Source organism: Schistocerca gregaria, chromosome 8, assembly GCF_023897955.1.
Source record: "Schistocerca gregaria isolate iqSchGreg1 chromosome 8, iqSchGreg1.2, whole genome shotgun sequence".
Taxonomy (NCBI): Eukaryota; Metazoa; Arthropoda; class Insecta; order Orthoptera; family Acrididae; genus Schistocerca; species Schistocerca gregaria.
Genome location: NC_064927.1, coordinates 155124102 through 155141193, shown reverse-complemented (window position 1 = coordinate 155141193; position 17092 = coordinate 155124102). Strand labels below are relative to the sequence as shown.

General features: G+C 39.7%; 1 protein-coding gene across 1 annotated transcript in view; it reads left to right on the top strand.

Moving 5' to 3' along the window:
- Window positions 1–17092, top strand: part of LOC126283991 (eukaryotic translation initiation factor 3 subunit C) — a 73059-nt gene that overhangs the window by 19411 nt on the left and 36556 nt on the right. The window contains exons 6-10 of the mRNA XM_049982528.1: window positions 1481–1578; window positions 1666–1793; window positions 1899–2043; window positions 6629–6891; window positions 12658–12867. Coding sequence (XP_049838485.1) covers window positions 1481–1578; window positions 1666–1793; window positions 1899–2043; window positions 6629–6891; window positions 12658–12867 — 844 coding nt within the window. The remainder of the gene's footprint in view (window positions 1–1480; window positions 1579–1665; window positions 1794–1898; window positions 2044–6628; window positions 6892–12657; window positions 12868–17092) is intronic.

The window sequence follows — 17092 nt, the reverse complement described above, 5'->3', positions numbered from 1 at the left end:
AACTGTAATGTTGTAGAGCGTGCTGTGCAACAGGGTATTATGCGTTGCCAATATAAACACTCTATGTCCATTCATTCTAACTGAGAACTTGGTGGTCATACCAATGTACCACAAGGTTGAACAGTGTTTACGTAACAGCTGGTACATGACATTTGTCATTCCGCAGGTGACTCCCTCTTACATAGTCTATGTTTTGCCAGTTATAAGGTGATGGTAGGAGTGTGCTTAGAGCAAGTCTTACAGTGTGGGCAGTCCCAGGGGTAGGGCAATGGGTGAATAAGGAGCACAGGGTCTGACCAGGATATTGTGGGAGGGGAGGGGGTGCTGAAAGCTGTTCTAGGTGTGGTGGACAAAATCAAGCCCTGAAATAAGTTCCATTCTGTCCAGCATTCCTTAATGTCGTACTCTATGGGAACTAGTACATTAAAGATGAGTTCATATAAATATTTTATTCGCGGGGTTGCTGCTAATGAAAACGCGGCGGGACCTACGGGAGCGGCCCGCGAACAAACAAGACGGACAAATGGGAATGGAAGGACAAGCACGACGACAGACAACCGAGCAAGACACCAAGATCAACAACAAAGTATTAAGCGACAGGGCCACAAGAGACAACCTCGTGAAACTGAAATGACGCATACTTGTAAAAGGGAAGTTAGCACAACGCAACGTCAACACAATGTCTGTAAGCGAGATGTCAACGCGAATACCAGACTAGCTCGCTGAGTGAGATGCAGGTGCCTAAATACACGACAGGGTATGTCGCTTTTGGCTGCTGAGACCACGTGCGCCACAGTGGCGCCCTCACATTAGACTTGGGGCCAGGAGTGCTCGCAGTCATGGCTTACGACGTGACTGCTGCAGCAACTTCTAGTAATCATTGAGTTCCATGCCATCTGGCATGGATTCGAAACCCACGGCACTTGGTACCATACCAACCAAAGCATCCGTGTGCAGCTTTCCAAATTGCAAGTGTTGACCGGAACACTAACTTAGGACTTTGATTTGTTTACACCCTGTTAAGCACTTGGAAGTTGTTGCCCTGCAAAGTTTGTATAGTGCTGTGTAGTCAGCATAAGTAGAAATTATAGTTTTCAAAGTATCTTGTGCACCAGGATTAAACCAATGGATTCTACTAACTGTAACTCCTAATCGAATGAAAATATTTCTGACAGATCATTACTTTCAGTGCTTACTTGTTTTGTTATTTTCTGTCTTGCCCTAGCTGCAGGACAAACCCCACAGTGCTACAAACTATCAGTAAAATAGTGTACCATCTGATTATGAATTGCTAGGCAACTTTAATCCAGGTATAATAAAAACTGAACTATCACAAAGGCGATTGGTTACAGTTGTTTCTGAAAATCTGTGTTTTAAATTGTAATTTTTGTAATTTCATCTAGGGCTTCAGAGCATAGTGGTGGTGGTAATGATGATGTTGTGTCCAACGAATTATCTCTCTTTTTTCTGCTATCTTTAGAAGATGAAGGAGATTCTGAAGAAGATGAGAAGCCCTCGGCTACATTTAAGAAAGCTGGGTCAGAAGGAAGCACTTTTGATTCTAGCAAGTTCTTGAAGGTTAGTTTTATTTAATTACTCTGTTTAAACATAGTATTATATCTCCAATGAACAGGTTTGCTTATAAGAATATTTTTTATTTTACAGAAATCTGGTGATGAAGATGAAGGAAGTGATAGTTCCACTGACTGGGGCTCAAGTACCGAATCTGAATCAGAAAGTAGCGATGATGATGATAAGTATAACGTGAATCTCCGAGAACGCTTCTTGAAAAAGTACGTATGAAAGAAAAATGGGAATAGGAGATATCTGATATTCTAATAAGTGTTTGTGTTAGGGCCATTGCCTACTACACTTTATTTATTCCTATTTCTTATTAGAACTACAGACAAGGAGGAAGAGGAAAAGAAGGAACGCAAAGACAAAAAGGAACGAAAGGAGAAAGAGAGAACACGGAGGAAGGAAGAAGAAGAAGATGCCGAAGGAGAATGGGAAACTGTTAGAGGGGGTGTTGCAATTCCTTCTGTAAGTTGTATTTGCTTTAAAATAGCATGCACGTTTCATTAATGAAAGTATATATCAGAATGAACTAAGCACTATCTGTAAGTAAGTTTTGGGTATTGTCATATCTGTTTGCGGTATACAGAGTATCCTTCCTAGGAATCGCCAGGTGCATTTTCTCTGGTGACTCAGCAGACATTCTTAATTTTGATTTGCTCTGTGTAGCTGGATTCACATCTTCTTTGTGACACCCACTGTCGATATAAAGTGTCATTTTGTTTCCCAACAACCAAACAAAGTTATTATTATTTTTAAAAGTATACATGCCCGTTCAATTGATTGGTCCCAAATTAGTCTAGTGTGTTTTTTGTATTATCTATGTAAGTTGACAGGGACAGTAAAACACAAAGGGTAACAAGTATTCTTGCAACAACTCACATGCTGCCCTGGCCTGTGCTGTTGGCTACCGCCATGCAGCAGCACTCAGTCATTGCTAGAGAACTGATTCTTCTTCATGTTTTACTTTCACTGTTGATATATATTGATAAAACGAATACTCTAGGCTAATTTGGGACCATTCCATAGAATGGGCACATAAAATACTGCTTTAAAAATTACTTTGTTTGTAACAAGACACAAAACAATGCTTTTCTTCGATACTGGGCATCACATGATGGCCAGTGTTCGTTTGTGCTGACTCCAGGTACATATTGTATACATCTGCTAAAACGAGAAAGAAAGTGCACCTGACAAGTCTTAGAAGGGATATCCATTGTAATGAACTAATGATTTTTACCTCTGAATCTAAGATATGTCATATTCTTCATAGGCAAATTAATGTTTAATATTACTTTCTTCGATATTTCCTGCTGGTTGAAACTCTGTTGCAAACTAGTATTATAACCTGGAGCATTGCCTTTTGTGGGCAGCGCTATTACTGAGTGTGTTATCAAGGTGCTACTCACACCCTGTCTCCACAGCTTCAATGCTGCCAGTATCTTTCTCCTACCTTCCAAACTTCAGTGATGTGCTTGTGTGTATTTTGGCAGAATAATGTTTTTGAAGGAAAATGTTTACCAATTGCGATATGTTGTGTTGATTTATTCCCACCTCATAGTTGAAAGCATCTGATGGGGACAAATTGAGTAATGTTGCATATTGCTCCCAAGGTCTACTACTGTAGTAATTGTGGAGACATAGTTTTTTCAATTATTTGACAAGAAAAGAAATAGCATAAACATCTTCAGTTAGTGCAGTAAAATAGTTTTCACTTTAGGGATGTTTAGCTGAAAGTACTCGCTCTGTCAGGGAACATAAAATATTTAAATTTTACTATCTAACGTACTGATATAAGATCATCTTATTTGTTGTGGGGTTAGTCAGAAAATAATTTAGCCCTGCAGTGAAGTTATCTGATTACTCTGCCATAGTTATTGTTTAAAAATACACATTTTTAATATTGAAGAGCGAACAGAGAAAAATTGTAGAAACATTTTACTCTCAGGTATTGGTAAAGAGTGTACTCCTAGGTTCCATTACTTTTGAGTAAGGCCACTAATCATCTTTAAGTTATCTTTCCATTAGATGCTTATAACCTGATTTTTGTAATAAAAAGGAAATGTGTGCTTTCTTCTTGGTGCCCCTTACTTTGGAAAAATTGTCTGAGAATCATTAGTTGCAGTTTTGTGTGTATTTTGCCATCTTATTAATATTATACAGAAGTTTTTCAGAAAGAGAAATTTACTTCCTTTTCTGAAACTGGTAAAACATGTTATAAATGTTACTACCCTGTTCTGGATATTGATTGACAATATTGTTGATACATCATTACCCTTTTTGGGTAACTGCCCTTCTGTATGCAAGTTACAGTTCATTTTAGTATTTATAATTTGGGGATTGCTCTTCTTAGCAATTTTTTTGTGTACAGCACAGTTAAATTGAAGACAGGTTGAGCAATCTCTAGAACTAAGTGTTTTGTGGAAGCACAAATTTTGAAATTCCAGAATGAAGTTTTTTCACACCACAGTTCTTTGGCAGGATCATAAGTTTCCCCGCCTGTCAGTCACACTGGCATTATTAAATGCAGTCTTGACTGTTTTTTAAGGGAAAGCTTCATTGCTCTAGTGAAGCAAACACAGACTGCAATAAATTGGAATCGGACTGAAATTAGCAGTGACCATCAAGTATTACCACACTAGGAAAAATGAAGCGTTGGGTTCACAGTAAATGTGCTTGATATCTGGTCATATCATTGTCTGCTGTTCACAGCTAAGCCAGTAAATGTGATATGCCATAGAAGTAGATCATATCTGCTACAGGATCAGGCATATAGTTGGCCCAAGCATTTATTACTTACAAGGTAAATGTTGAAAGACTACAAAAAGCCACAAATGAAATGTGTATAGTATTGATTTTTTACTGGCATTTGGATGACACTTATTCATTCTAGTTGCCCAGGAAAGTGGCACAGGTATTAAGCCAATGGACTCCTATGTGAGAGGAGTGAAATTTGAATCTCTGTCATGCCATCCGATTCAGGTTTTGTGTGTTTGCTAACTGATTATGGAAAATGCCTCGATAGTCCCTTCGAAAATGACATACCTATTTTCTTCCCCACCTTTGTCCATTTGAAACTTGGGCTGTTGAACCCTGCTTTTCCCTACAAACTACAGTTTATATTTTTCCGCCTTCATAAGGGTATTGATGATGGGTAGAGGTCTGCGCGGATAAGAAAAGTGCAATCCGCATCCGCGAGGTCCTAATCCGCAACCGCATCAGCAGCAATTAGTCCGCATCTGCAAGTTCCTTAACTGCATCCGCATATATTTAAGTTTTGAATGAGTAATTAATAGTAATAGACAGCAGTACTTAGAATTACGGTATGTAATGACATAGTTATTGCTAGGCTGCCATTTCTGCGACAAATTAACTACTTTTGACTTCTTAAATCACAGGAAATGCTCTACACCTACTCTAAAGCAGACCATTTCAAACAGGAAAGCATTGACGCTCCGGAGTACACACAGTAGCGGCTTGGATCTCGTGATTGGAAACGCTATTTAAAAAAATAAAATTCAATGTAATGGTATTAAATGATGAAAATACGTGTATAGAAACAATTTAGCGGTTCTAGGCGGTCAGTCCGGAACCGCGTGACTGTTACGGTCGCAGGTTCGAATCCTGCCTCGGGCATGGGTGTGTGTGATGTCCTTAGGTTAGTAAGGTTTAAGTAGTTCTAAGTTCTACGGGACTGATGACCACAGATGTTAAGTCCCATAGTGCTCAGAGCCATTTGAACCATAGAAATAATTATATTTCGCTGCTCTTGTGCCAAGGCAGCTGAAAATGACGACGAAATTTGGCGGAACTTCAGGAACTTTCACGTCTCTTGGTTTTTAAATAAGTATTTATGCTACTTTGGCCAGCCTCACACGAATGTTTTAGCAAGTTTGAAGTTTCACTTTTGCGTCCAGTGTAGGAATAGACTTTTTTACATGCAAAACAAGCCACTATATATTTCATCTTTTCGTTGCCATCAAATATGTATCCGAATTTTTTCCATATTGACGATTTCAATTGTTTTTCCTTCGGTAATGTAAAATCACCTTTTTTCACCTTACACGAAATTGTATCTATTGATATGGTGTTCATTTGAAGAAAGAACTCTCACTGATACTTGCTACGATGCACGTTGTCACTCGATCACTACAAAGTGCTAACTTAAGGCAGCGGAAAATTGCAACGGGCACCTGTCTGGCACACAGTGGGCAGGTTTCCCACCCCGAGAGCACTGCATAGGCCACACAAAAGACACGGTCGCGGAAACCTATTAGGTGCAGGTCTCTTGGGTACAGCTACGTCGGTCGTAGCCAGGGGCTGAGGACAACTAACATCCGCTCTACCAGAGCCCTGCAAGATTCCAAGAATGTCAACAGACTTGAAGTTTTCAACTAACATTACAACATACATACTGGACAGATGCCTTGCTCATTATCCACAGATGACCCGCGAATATCCGCGCCGGTCGTGATTTTATCCGCCAAGTAACAAATACCGTGGATATCCGCATCCTCGCAGACCTCTAATGATGGGCATGAGCTGCTTTTCTACAACAGACATAAATGTTAAAACTTTCTGGAAGATTAAAACTGTTTGTTGGACTGAGACAGAAAACCTTGACCTTGGCCTTTACCTTTTGTGAACAATTGTTCTATAAACTGAGCTATCTGGGCAGGATTCATGACCAGCTCTCACAGCTTTAAATCTGCTGGTACCTCCCTCCTACTTTCCAATGGAAGTGCGTACCTGACAGAAGTAAAGATGTGAGAGCTACTCATGAGTCGTGCCTGGGTTGCTCAGTCAGTGAGCAATTAACTGTGGAAGTTTCCAGGTTCACATCCCAATTTTAATCTACCAGGAAACTTGAAACCAATGCTGTGCAGAGTGAAAAGTCATTCTGAGGACATAGATGTTCTCTGCTATGGAGTTTGTTTCAAACGGTCTTTCACTGTTTGTTTCTGAATGATGTTTATAGATTATCATCAAAATTCACTTTGCTTTAGTCATCGTAATATAAATTGTACTTGACACACATTTTCTTTTCTTGCAGGAGAAGCCAAAAATGTTTGCAAAAGATGCTGAAATTGATACAAATTTAGTCCTTAAGAAGTTGAATGAGATAATAGCAGCAAGAGGCAAAAAACGCACAGATCGACGAGAACAAATAGAACTTCTGCATGAACTGCATAGCATAGCTCAAGTACACAACTTGGGACATGCTGTATATGTCAAAATAGAACTTGCTATTGTATCTGCAATCTTTGATTATAATCCGAAAGTTTCAGATGCAATGAAGCCAGAATATTGGGCAAAGTAAGTAAGCAAATATATATTTCTACCAAACATTTACTTTATTTGTCAGTGATACCGTTCGGGTTGGATACCAACACCTTGGAGGAGGGATAACGAGAGTAACTTAACATGGTTGTAGAACTAAAATAAATTATCTGGTAGGAAAATTGAATTTCTGATACAGATTGTGTTCAGTTAATCATCAGCAGTCCCCTGTACCTTAGGTTGTTTCAGAACTGAATATTACCAAGTATTGTATGATTGTGCTTCATCTCTAATGGTCTTGTTGTGAATGAGACATCTATCTATAGTCTTCCACTTCCATGTTGTATCAAACAGCAGAAAGTCCAGGATAGAATAACAACAGTATTATGAAAAAATAGACTGCTATACACTATATAGAGGAGACATCGAGTCACAGACAGGCACAACAAAAAGCTTTTGGCCAAAAGGCCTTCTTTCTCAGGAGAAAACACACATTCACACAAGCACAATTCACATGTATGTCCACTGTCTCTGGCCGCTGTGGGTGGACTACGGGCTACATCTGTGCCTGATGACAGAAGAAATCTGGTGGGGCTAAGGAGGCAGCAATGGGACAGGGAGGGGGTGGGAGAGGGATAGCTAGGTAGGTGCGGCAGAAGATGTAGCACTGGCTGTGGGAGCTACAGGGACATGGTAGTGTGAGGGTAGGGCAGCTAGATGCACATGGCTGCTAACTATTATGGAGTGTCAATAATTAATGATTTGCCACAAAATACTCAAGTAGACGTATTACAATTTGATGTTTGAAAATAATGAAAAAGGTACTGTATACATTTGCTAATCATATGCTACTAAAATGTTTTATAGATAGTAATTGTTTCCTTCAAGAGTATGCAGTAAACCTGTCTATAAATGATTTTGTCCTCATGGTGTACCAAAAGCACATTTACACTGAGTTTGTAACATGTTTTGCAACATTGTTTTGCTGCTGGTATTAGATTATCAATGTACGCAACGTATTGTCAGTACCTTGGCAACACAAAACCAGTGTTCCCCAGCTGTGTCGGTTTAGGTTGGAGGAACGTTTTTTGTGACGTGCTATCACCAAATGCCACTATACAGTGGTAGTGTTTGTTTTTGCTCTGTCTGTAGTGTTACATGTTGTCTTTACATGTGTCCATTTACAAAATGGAGTGGACAAGAAGCTGAATGTAGGAAGTTGTCACACACTGTGAGGCATAGGAGCATATCTGCAATGTTTGAAGTCAGTTAAGAAGCATTATACAGAAACATGACTCCCTACAAAAAATGCTGTGTTACTTCGCACCGGCAGCAGTGACACAGATAAAGTAAGTTCCCTCATTTCTCAATACATCGACAACAGCGACAACAGGATTCATTATCTGTCTCTGGAAAAATGTCATCAGCACATTACTTGGGCTACCACCATACGGAAGGGCTGTGACAACAAAAAAAAGTGTACGATGGTTCCTATGAGACAGAAATGAAGCACCAGGCAGTAGTTAACAGGGATGGGTGGCAGGATCATGAACTGTAGATTCCCCCTTCACATTCATTGGAAGTGTGATTGGCATAGAGGTTGAAGTAGTTTCCTTGATTGAAGATGATAATTTTGATTAATTTTAATATGAAAACAAAAATAAATATATAATCAGTTAAATATATCTTCTTTATTTAGAATCAGAAATGTCTGAAGTAAAGTGTTTAAAGCCCTAAATCAGGCCTCTAATTTTTTTAAATTTTCTGGGCCCCATTGGGGTGGACAGAGAGGGGAGGGGGGGGGGAGACTTGGTCGGACACCCCTCCATATTTGCCATTTAATTACTGACAACGTCATCTCAAGGTTGGCAGCTATGGGTGCAGTCAGGATGTTTGTGGAAAGGGAGGGGAAGGGGAAGATAAGAAGCAGAGAAGGGGGAGCAGAAAGCCTGGTGAGTTTGTTTGTTGAATAGAAGGCTGTGTAGTGCTGGAATGGCAGCAAGGAAGGGGTTAAGAAGGTGGAGGAAAGGGACTAATGTTGGTTGAGGCCAGGAGTCTTATGGGTACTGCAGGGCGAGTTCCCACGTGCGCAGTTATGAGAAGCTGGTGTTGATAGGTAGGATCCAGATGATGCAGACTGAGAAGCAGCCGTTGATGTGAAGCACAATGTGTTGGGCAGCATGTTCAGCTACTGGAGGGTCCAACTGTCCCTTGGCCTAAGTTTGTTGGTGGCCATTCATGTGGGCAGACAGCATGTTAAATGACGAGGAAACTGGATAATTTTGTGTTTTCTCCAGGAAATAGGATAATTTTGCATTTCATCCATTTCAGTTGCACTGGCATAAAATTTTTGCTGCAGCGCTTACTGGTTTCAGGCTGCCAACTCATTCTCAGACTGCACACCTTGTTATTAACTAGAACTATTTGTACAATATGGTGCCGGAATGCATCAGTAGCTTCTGTACAGAAAAATATACTGTGAACCAAACTCCAGTGCAACAGACACGGAGGCTAATGTCAGTGAGGGTACTTGTTGCCCACACAGGTACAACTGGATCATGTGGGAAAAACCTGGGGATTTTTTCATCCGGGAGATAACTGGGGAAAACCTGGGATTTTATTTTTTTTAATTCTTTTTTTTTAAGAATTCCAGGCATTTTTCCTTGTTTTAGTTCTCATTTAAATTTTTCTAATTTTGACTGATAAGAACTGATACTCTAACAAAGAATTTTACTTTAGCCCGCTATTGCAGAGTAGTACTGCAGTATTAAAACATTAGCGAGTGAGAAACACCTAACTGAAACTTAAATTGAAAAGAAAATGTGCCATTCACAGCTAAATACAGTATACACACAAGCATCTGCTGACAGCAAAATGTCAGAGGCCTTATGAAGAAAACTATGCAATACTTCACGACAATGAACTGCTTTTGATGAGTGTGATGTCACAATGTTTACATCAGTTGCCAGCAGGCTTATGTGTATGCGCGGAGCTGAAGTCACATATGAGGTAACATATGTTACTAGTTTCAGTTTTCTGACTTCATTTCCATGTTATTGGCAATCAAATGTTAATTGTCTTGCAGAACAATGTAATTATTTTTTTCAGTTTTCTAAAGAAGTTTGGCTTTTATTAATCTTTTTCATAGTGGCAGCCAGTTTATTTGAAGGAAAAAAAATGTTTCTTTCACAACCATTGGCTAGTTTCAACTGTTCACTGAATTTCAAGTGCATGTTTTCGTCTTCTGGCACATTTGGCATAATACCATAATAAAGAACCAAACATGTGACAATACAGTACTGGTACCGCAAGAAAATTGGCATCCTGAAAACCACACTGAAAAGCTTAATACTAGGCAGAGGCCTACTTCAGTTTGAATCTGGACATATGAATGTGCACTTTAAGCCGAATTATGCATTTTAATACGGTTTCCAAAATCCTAATGCTGTTGAAGTATTCTGATGCTCTGTTTCTTTTTTGACGTAAGATTTCTTAATGCTATCCCATATGAACATACATCAGTGTTCAGTTGTAGATGACGAAGCAGGCAAATTTGGTCAGTAATATTGAATAAAATATTTTGTTTAAAAGATATTGACAGCTTTAGCAGAATTTTGACAAATCAACCTTCTGTGAAACACAGTGTTTCTCTGTTGTTTGTGTCATAAATTTACAAAACGCCATTACGCGGTAAATTAGAGACTGGCAGGACATTGTGTTTTTTCATTGTAGCTCCACAAGAGGCTTTATGTTTACACCTGGAATAGAATATAAACTGCCAGTTATACAGTTTCTTGGCTTCACAGATAATCTTGTTAATTTTTTATACCATTTGAAAAAGTCATGGAAAAACTTATTTTCCATAGGTCTGGTGTATACAAACAATTTTTTTCATTTTTGCCAACAATTAATATTCCTTTGTAGCAGCTTTTTGCAGTGCTGTGTGGATATGAAACTGATTGGAAACGCTACATAACAGTATTGTAGAGTACAGAAATGCTACAGCCACAACATAGCAAAATATTAGAGATAGCAAAATATAAGGGTACTTTGAGTTGTAGAGTCTAGTTTCGAAATGAATATTTTGCCACAGTCAGTTTTGTTATTTTGCATTTCTTATCTGGAAAGGATATGATGAAACAGTTGTCCTCAATACAATAATGCTTTATATCCCTTCCGAACAACATACTGCAGTGTTGCATGTGGTCAAGTAATGGCCCACTATTCTTGAAATTCCTCTCTCCAAAACACTTTTTTTTTCATATCCTAAAGTACCAAGAAGTTCTGGCTGGTTTATAAAACGTTATCATTCGAGTGCTTGATATGTTGTACAGCTGCGAGGGAAAGTATGCTGTCACTTAACATGGAAATTAATATGGAAAAAGTGCTTTTTCACTTTGGAAAAGTGTATTTTTAACTGGGAAATACAAAAGTTTTTTTTTTTTTGCCTGTATTTAAACCCAGCCACAGTATTCTATTTTACAGAAGACATTCATGCCTTTTAGCACCATATATTATGAAAAGTTACCATTAATAACAAGGTATGTGGTTTGAGAATGAGCATGTAAGCCTGAAATCAGTAACCATTGCAGCAAAAATTTTATGTCAGTGCAACTGAGATGGACGAAATAAAAAATTGTTCATTTTCCTTGATACTAAAGAGTTGCAAACCTACCACCCTTTGGTAGCATGCCTCAAATGAGCAAGCTTGTTAGTTGTCTGCTACTGACATCATTATTGGAGAAGGCGTGCTCGAGGAAAATGAGCAATACGATAAGCCTCCTTACCAAGTAAGAGGGTGTATACTTACAGCATTGTGATTCTAGCTTAGTTTGTGGATCACATTGCTTTCACAGTTGGCCTTGTCTTTGATGGGGTAGGAAATGCCTGTGACTGGACTGGAGTGGGTGGTGGTGGTGGGGATGATTGGAGGATGTATGGGACAGCATCATGGTATGTTGCAGGGATGTGAGCTATGAGGCAAGGGGTTGGAAGCAGGGATGGAGTAAGGATAGACAATGATATTGCATGGGTTTGGTTGGGCAGTGGAAAACCATGGTGGGCAGAATATTCCCTCATTTCAGGGCATGATGAAAGATATTTGAAGCCTTGGCGGAGAATGAGATTCAGTTGCTCCAGTCTTTAGTGGTACTAAGTCACAAGGAGAATGCTTCTTTGTAGCCAGACAGTGATTTTTGGGGAGGACAAGAAACGGGAGATCCATTTCTGTACAAATCTGGAAGGGTAATTCTCGTCTGTGAAGGCATCTGTGAGATCCTTGGACATTGCAGAAATCCAGCTGGATTCCAGTTTCTCAAATCCTTAGATCCAGCTCAGGACTTCTTCCCTTCCCCACTCTCCTGTGATCTACATGCTTCCTGAAGTCCAGAAACCCCACTAACCAAGACAACCTGTTGTGGCGTGTTACTGTGCCTCCACTTTTTTATGCTAGTATGGACCAACATTGTCAATTTATCATCTGTAGCAGTCCATCGTGTATAAAAGATATTAACCATTTCCTCCCCCTCTCCACCTTATGCTGCCTCCTTAATCCCACCACCCATGCTCGATTGCTTCTCCCATCATGCATAGTTGCAGACCGCAGTCTGGCCTTGGCAGCCAAAGACGGATGTCGTGTAAGGGAGTTATGCTTATGTGAATGTGAGTTTTCTACTTCCAATGGAAGCCTTTTGGCTGAAAGCTGAAGTGTTTAGCATTCTATTACTTACTGTATATTGTTTCTCCTTTTTAAATTGTCTTAATGGTATGAAAAGATTAACATAATTCTTCTGTTTTATGCAGACTTCTGGATAGCATAGAGCTTTCAATAGCCACTTTGCTATCATCACAGGACATCATTATTGGAGAAGGCGTGCTCGAGGAAAATGAGCAATACGATAAGCCTCCTTACCGAGTAAGAGGGTGTATACTTACAGTAGTTGAGCGACTTGACGAAGAATTCATTAAATTATTGAAGGAGTGTGATCCTCATAGTAATGAATATGTTGAGAGGTATGTATTATCACCGTGAAAATTATACAATATGGTAAAGATCAATTTTGCTTGTATTTTCCACAAATGTCATATCCAAAAATGATATTTTTCACTGTCTTCCTATATTTCATGTATATTATCTTGCCTTGACTGCTCACCTGGCTAAGAGTCATAATATAAGTGGACATTATTGTTTTGAATAGCTTGAAAAGTATATTCCAGACATGTTTAGATGGTGCAAGGTGCAAGTTTGAGGAGGATATTTTGAGACCATCAGCAAGATCATCAGTGTGATTGACACATCAAAGAATCCATAAGGTTGTTGACAGACTTCAGACAGAAATTGCTTGATACCAGTTCTTAGAAAGTACGAGGTTGTAAGGAGAGAACGTTAAATGAGAAATTGTGATAACTAGTGAATGGAGGAAACTTTTTCGTATTGGTAGACTTGGTGTGGGCAGTAGTCTGGGGGGGGGGGGGGTGACCATCTTATGTTGGATATCAGCACTATCACAGTACTGGTGGACTTAAAAACATAGAAGGAATTGAACTACTCTGGGCAATTAAATCCTCGTCAAAAAATCATTAATACAGTCTCAGTTGCAGGAGTTCACACTTGATTACTAGTTTCGATTGTAAGGGGTGATCATCTTCAGATGTAAAATTAAAATTAACTGAAACATATTAACTGTTTCTTTAGATGGCATAAATAGAAAAATATTTAAAATTCAAGACATTAAAATTGTACCCGCATACTGAAATTGTATAGATCGACATTGTTAAAAATATACACAAAACAGTATCTGATTAATCATAACTTGCGAAAAGTCGCAATTCTTTAAAAAGAACAACATCTCAAAGTTGTACAATAAAGGTAACAGTACAAACGTATGCTTGCGAGAAGATTCTATGGCACCAAGCATTATGCTGAACCCACTATGTATGATACAAATCCTTGACCATGAATGTTGGGTAGGGGAACCATGAGTGACCCGGCAGATGTCAGTACGGTAATCGAATTCTTGCCATACCTGTCCCAGCATGGCATTGTCGACTGTGGCAGTCTTTTCCATATTCTCTCCTGGAGCTCTGCTATATCACGTGGTTTAGGTGGTACATTCACCATATCTTTAATGTGTCCTCTCAGAAAAAGTCACACGGGGTAAGGTCTGGTGATCGGGGAGGCCATTTCATGAAACAGCTGTCCCCTTCCGAAGCATGACCAATCCTTCAATGCGGCAGCTCCGTGTTCAGATACCTACGAATGAGAATGGGGTGAAGACCGTAGCCTGCTGAAACATGAACGGAGAGTCCGATAGCAATTGAGGCATCAGCCATTGCTGCAACATGTCAAGTAGGAATATCCAGTGACAGTGCTCTCGGTGAAGAAGTATGGTCCGTACAGTTTTTGATGTGACAAGGCGCAAAAAAAAATTTACGTTTGGTGAATCATGCTCAGATTCTATGCATTTGTGTGGATGCTTTGTACCCCAGATTCGACAATTATGGCTGTTCACTTTCCCATTAGTGTGAAAAGTGTCTTCTTCGTTAAAAATTAAGTGATCAACAATGCTATCTCCATCCTCATTCAATTCTTGCAACTGCGAACAAAACTCAAAAACTTGTCTTTGTCATCATCATTGAGCTTCTGCACTAGCTCCAATTTGAATGGTTTTATAGACAGCTTCTAACGCAGGACTTTCGATTTTGAGTTCATGGTATGCACAACGCACCATTTTCTATGGACTCCTTATGAATGTCTTGTACGCACTCCGCATTCACTTCACTCACACTGGGACATCGACTTCTCTTTGCTGGGCACAAGAAATCTGTTGTAACGAATTTGTTGTGCCAGTATTAATAGCCTTCCTTGTTGGTGGCTTCTTACTGTACTTGGTTCTAAACATCTGTTGAGCAGTTGTAGCACACTTGTTTTTGTCGAACTCCAACACAGAGAAAACTTGCTCCGCACCTGAACTCACCATGTTTGCGACCAGCGCTGACTATTGGCAAATTACCAAACTATGCTGTCATGGTATACATGAAAAAAAAAAAAAACTTTCAGGGTTTCTCTTCAAAATGACATGTATATGATATCTGTACAATGTTTGGTTTTTGTGGGCTAAATAATTGTAAGTGTTCATGGGGTTTATGTACACTCTGTATATAAATCAGACAGGTAAACCTTTGAAATCCTATTTAAAAAAACACCCAGCACTATGAAACACTAAGGCAGCATTTGGAGATGATCTAAATGAAACTAAATGCTCAGTATGGCCTATAGAGACATATTCTGAAATTTTACAGACATTTTGTAAGAACTTGAAGTATGTGTACCTCACCTGAAAGATTTAGATAAAAATTCAGTGTACTACAAGAATTTTGATGCCATGCTGTCAGCAGCAGCTCAGTACCTTTGCTATAGCCCAACTCGGCAGAACAGGATCTTAGCAGAGTGCCACACTCAGTGGCAATGTGGCAAGTGGAAGCGTAGACAAGTACACCACCATCTCAGATGCTCTCTGCTGGAAACTCATTTACTCTATGTTTTAGGTCAATGCTTTCATTTTATTTCAGTTTCAACAACATGTCATGTACTAATGTTAAGTGCTTTATCTGCCTCTTATTGCCGAATTAGTTGTATTACCTCTTTAAGGCAGATCCTTGTTATATTTAATAACTTAACAGTATTCTCTCTCCCCTCTCACCTTTTTTCCTCCCTCCCCTATCCATCACTCATAGTTAAAAAAATTTAGTCTATGTCATCTAAAGAAATGTCCAAGTGATTCTTCAGTTTCTCCTGGTGTATTGGTTGATCAAGCACTCCATGATCAGATGTGTCGCCATCATCAGGTACGCTGACAAACTCAGCTCCGGAAGGCGCGACAGGCCATAAACGCTCAGTATCGAAATGTGTCAAACAATGCACGACACAGTACAGTAATGCATTTTCAGCTTAGAGTGATGTAAACACCTATAACAGAGAGAACGGCACTTATCAGATCAAAGAAAGATAAGTAATCAATTCAAACTTGGCGAAGCACATGAAAGAGGAAGGGTACCCTTAGAAATACGGACGAAGCGCCTGACGCATTGGCAATGACTACCTGGTAAAGCTTAACTGCTTAACGACTCGAACCAAACTACTGTAGCTGTGTCGTCATTCATTCGACCTAATTGTGTCTCATATTACAATGGACCAACTTTGTTTAAATTTGGAGATGTGGCCTAAAATTTTTCTCTCCCCTTGAATTTCGAGTCTCAAATTTCAGGTACAGCTTAGATTCGAGTAAATACAGTAATGTGTCATACACATCGTGGAGAAATCGGAGAAATCACATGAGTTTCCATTTGGACGACCCCAGGGCTTGCTCCTGAAAGTGCTCCATATACAAATTTATGACAACAGGCCAGAGGGAGCTGCCCATTGTGACTACTTTTGTTTGTTTGTAGTCTTCTCCATTAAAGAGGAAATATGTGGAGGTCAGGAAATACCTGCAACGTTTGGTCATCGTCTTGTCAAATTTCTAACCAATAAGCTGTAGTGACTCTCGTAAGAGTACCCTGGTGAGTAATGAAATGATGTCAAAACTTACCAAGATACCTGAATCGTTCGCCCTGAAGTTGTTGAGACAAAATCCACAGAATTGCGGATGTGATGAGTGCATTTACCCACAGTATTTCTATCAGGTGTTTTGCCAGCAAATATGTAGATGCTCCAGTGTTGCTGAAAGCTGGGCGCAGTGGCACCCTATCTTGGTGAGCTTTAGGGAGTCCATAAAGTCTTGGCAGTAAAGACCCTTGAGGTAACAGTTTCTTGGTGACCCCCTCTGATAAATCCAAATCCTTGAGAAGAGCCCTAGTCTTGTTTTCCACCTTCTTTCTGGGGTCAGTGTTGAATTTCCTGTAGGGGTTGTCATTTAGCAGGCTCTACAACTCAGTATAGTTCTTGTGGGAATGAACAACAGTAGCATTGCCTTTGTCATCATGTAAGATAACAATCTCAGGGCACTCTCCTTGGGTACCGAGTAGCCGCTCCCTCTCTCTGCTGGTAATGTTCGACTGAGTATGCTTAGTTCCTCTCAGAGCTAGCAGGTTGCAATCCGTACTTCTTCAGCTGCTTCAAGCAATAGTTACACTGCAACTTGTTCAACAGCGTTGACAATGTCCACAACTAGTGTGAACTTAGGGGTGAGAGCAAAGTTAAATCCCTTCTCCAGAATGGAAATCGCATCATCACCCA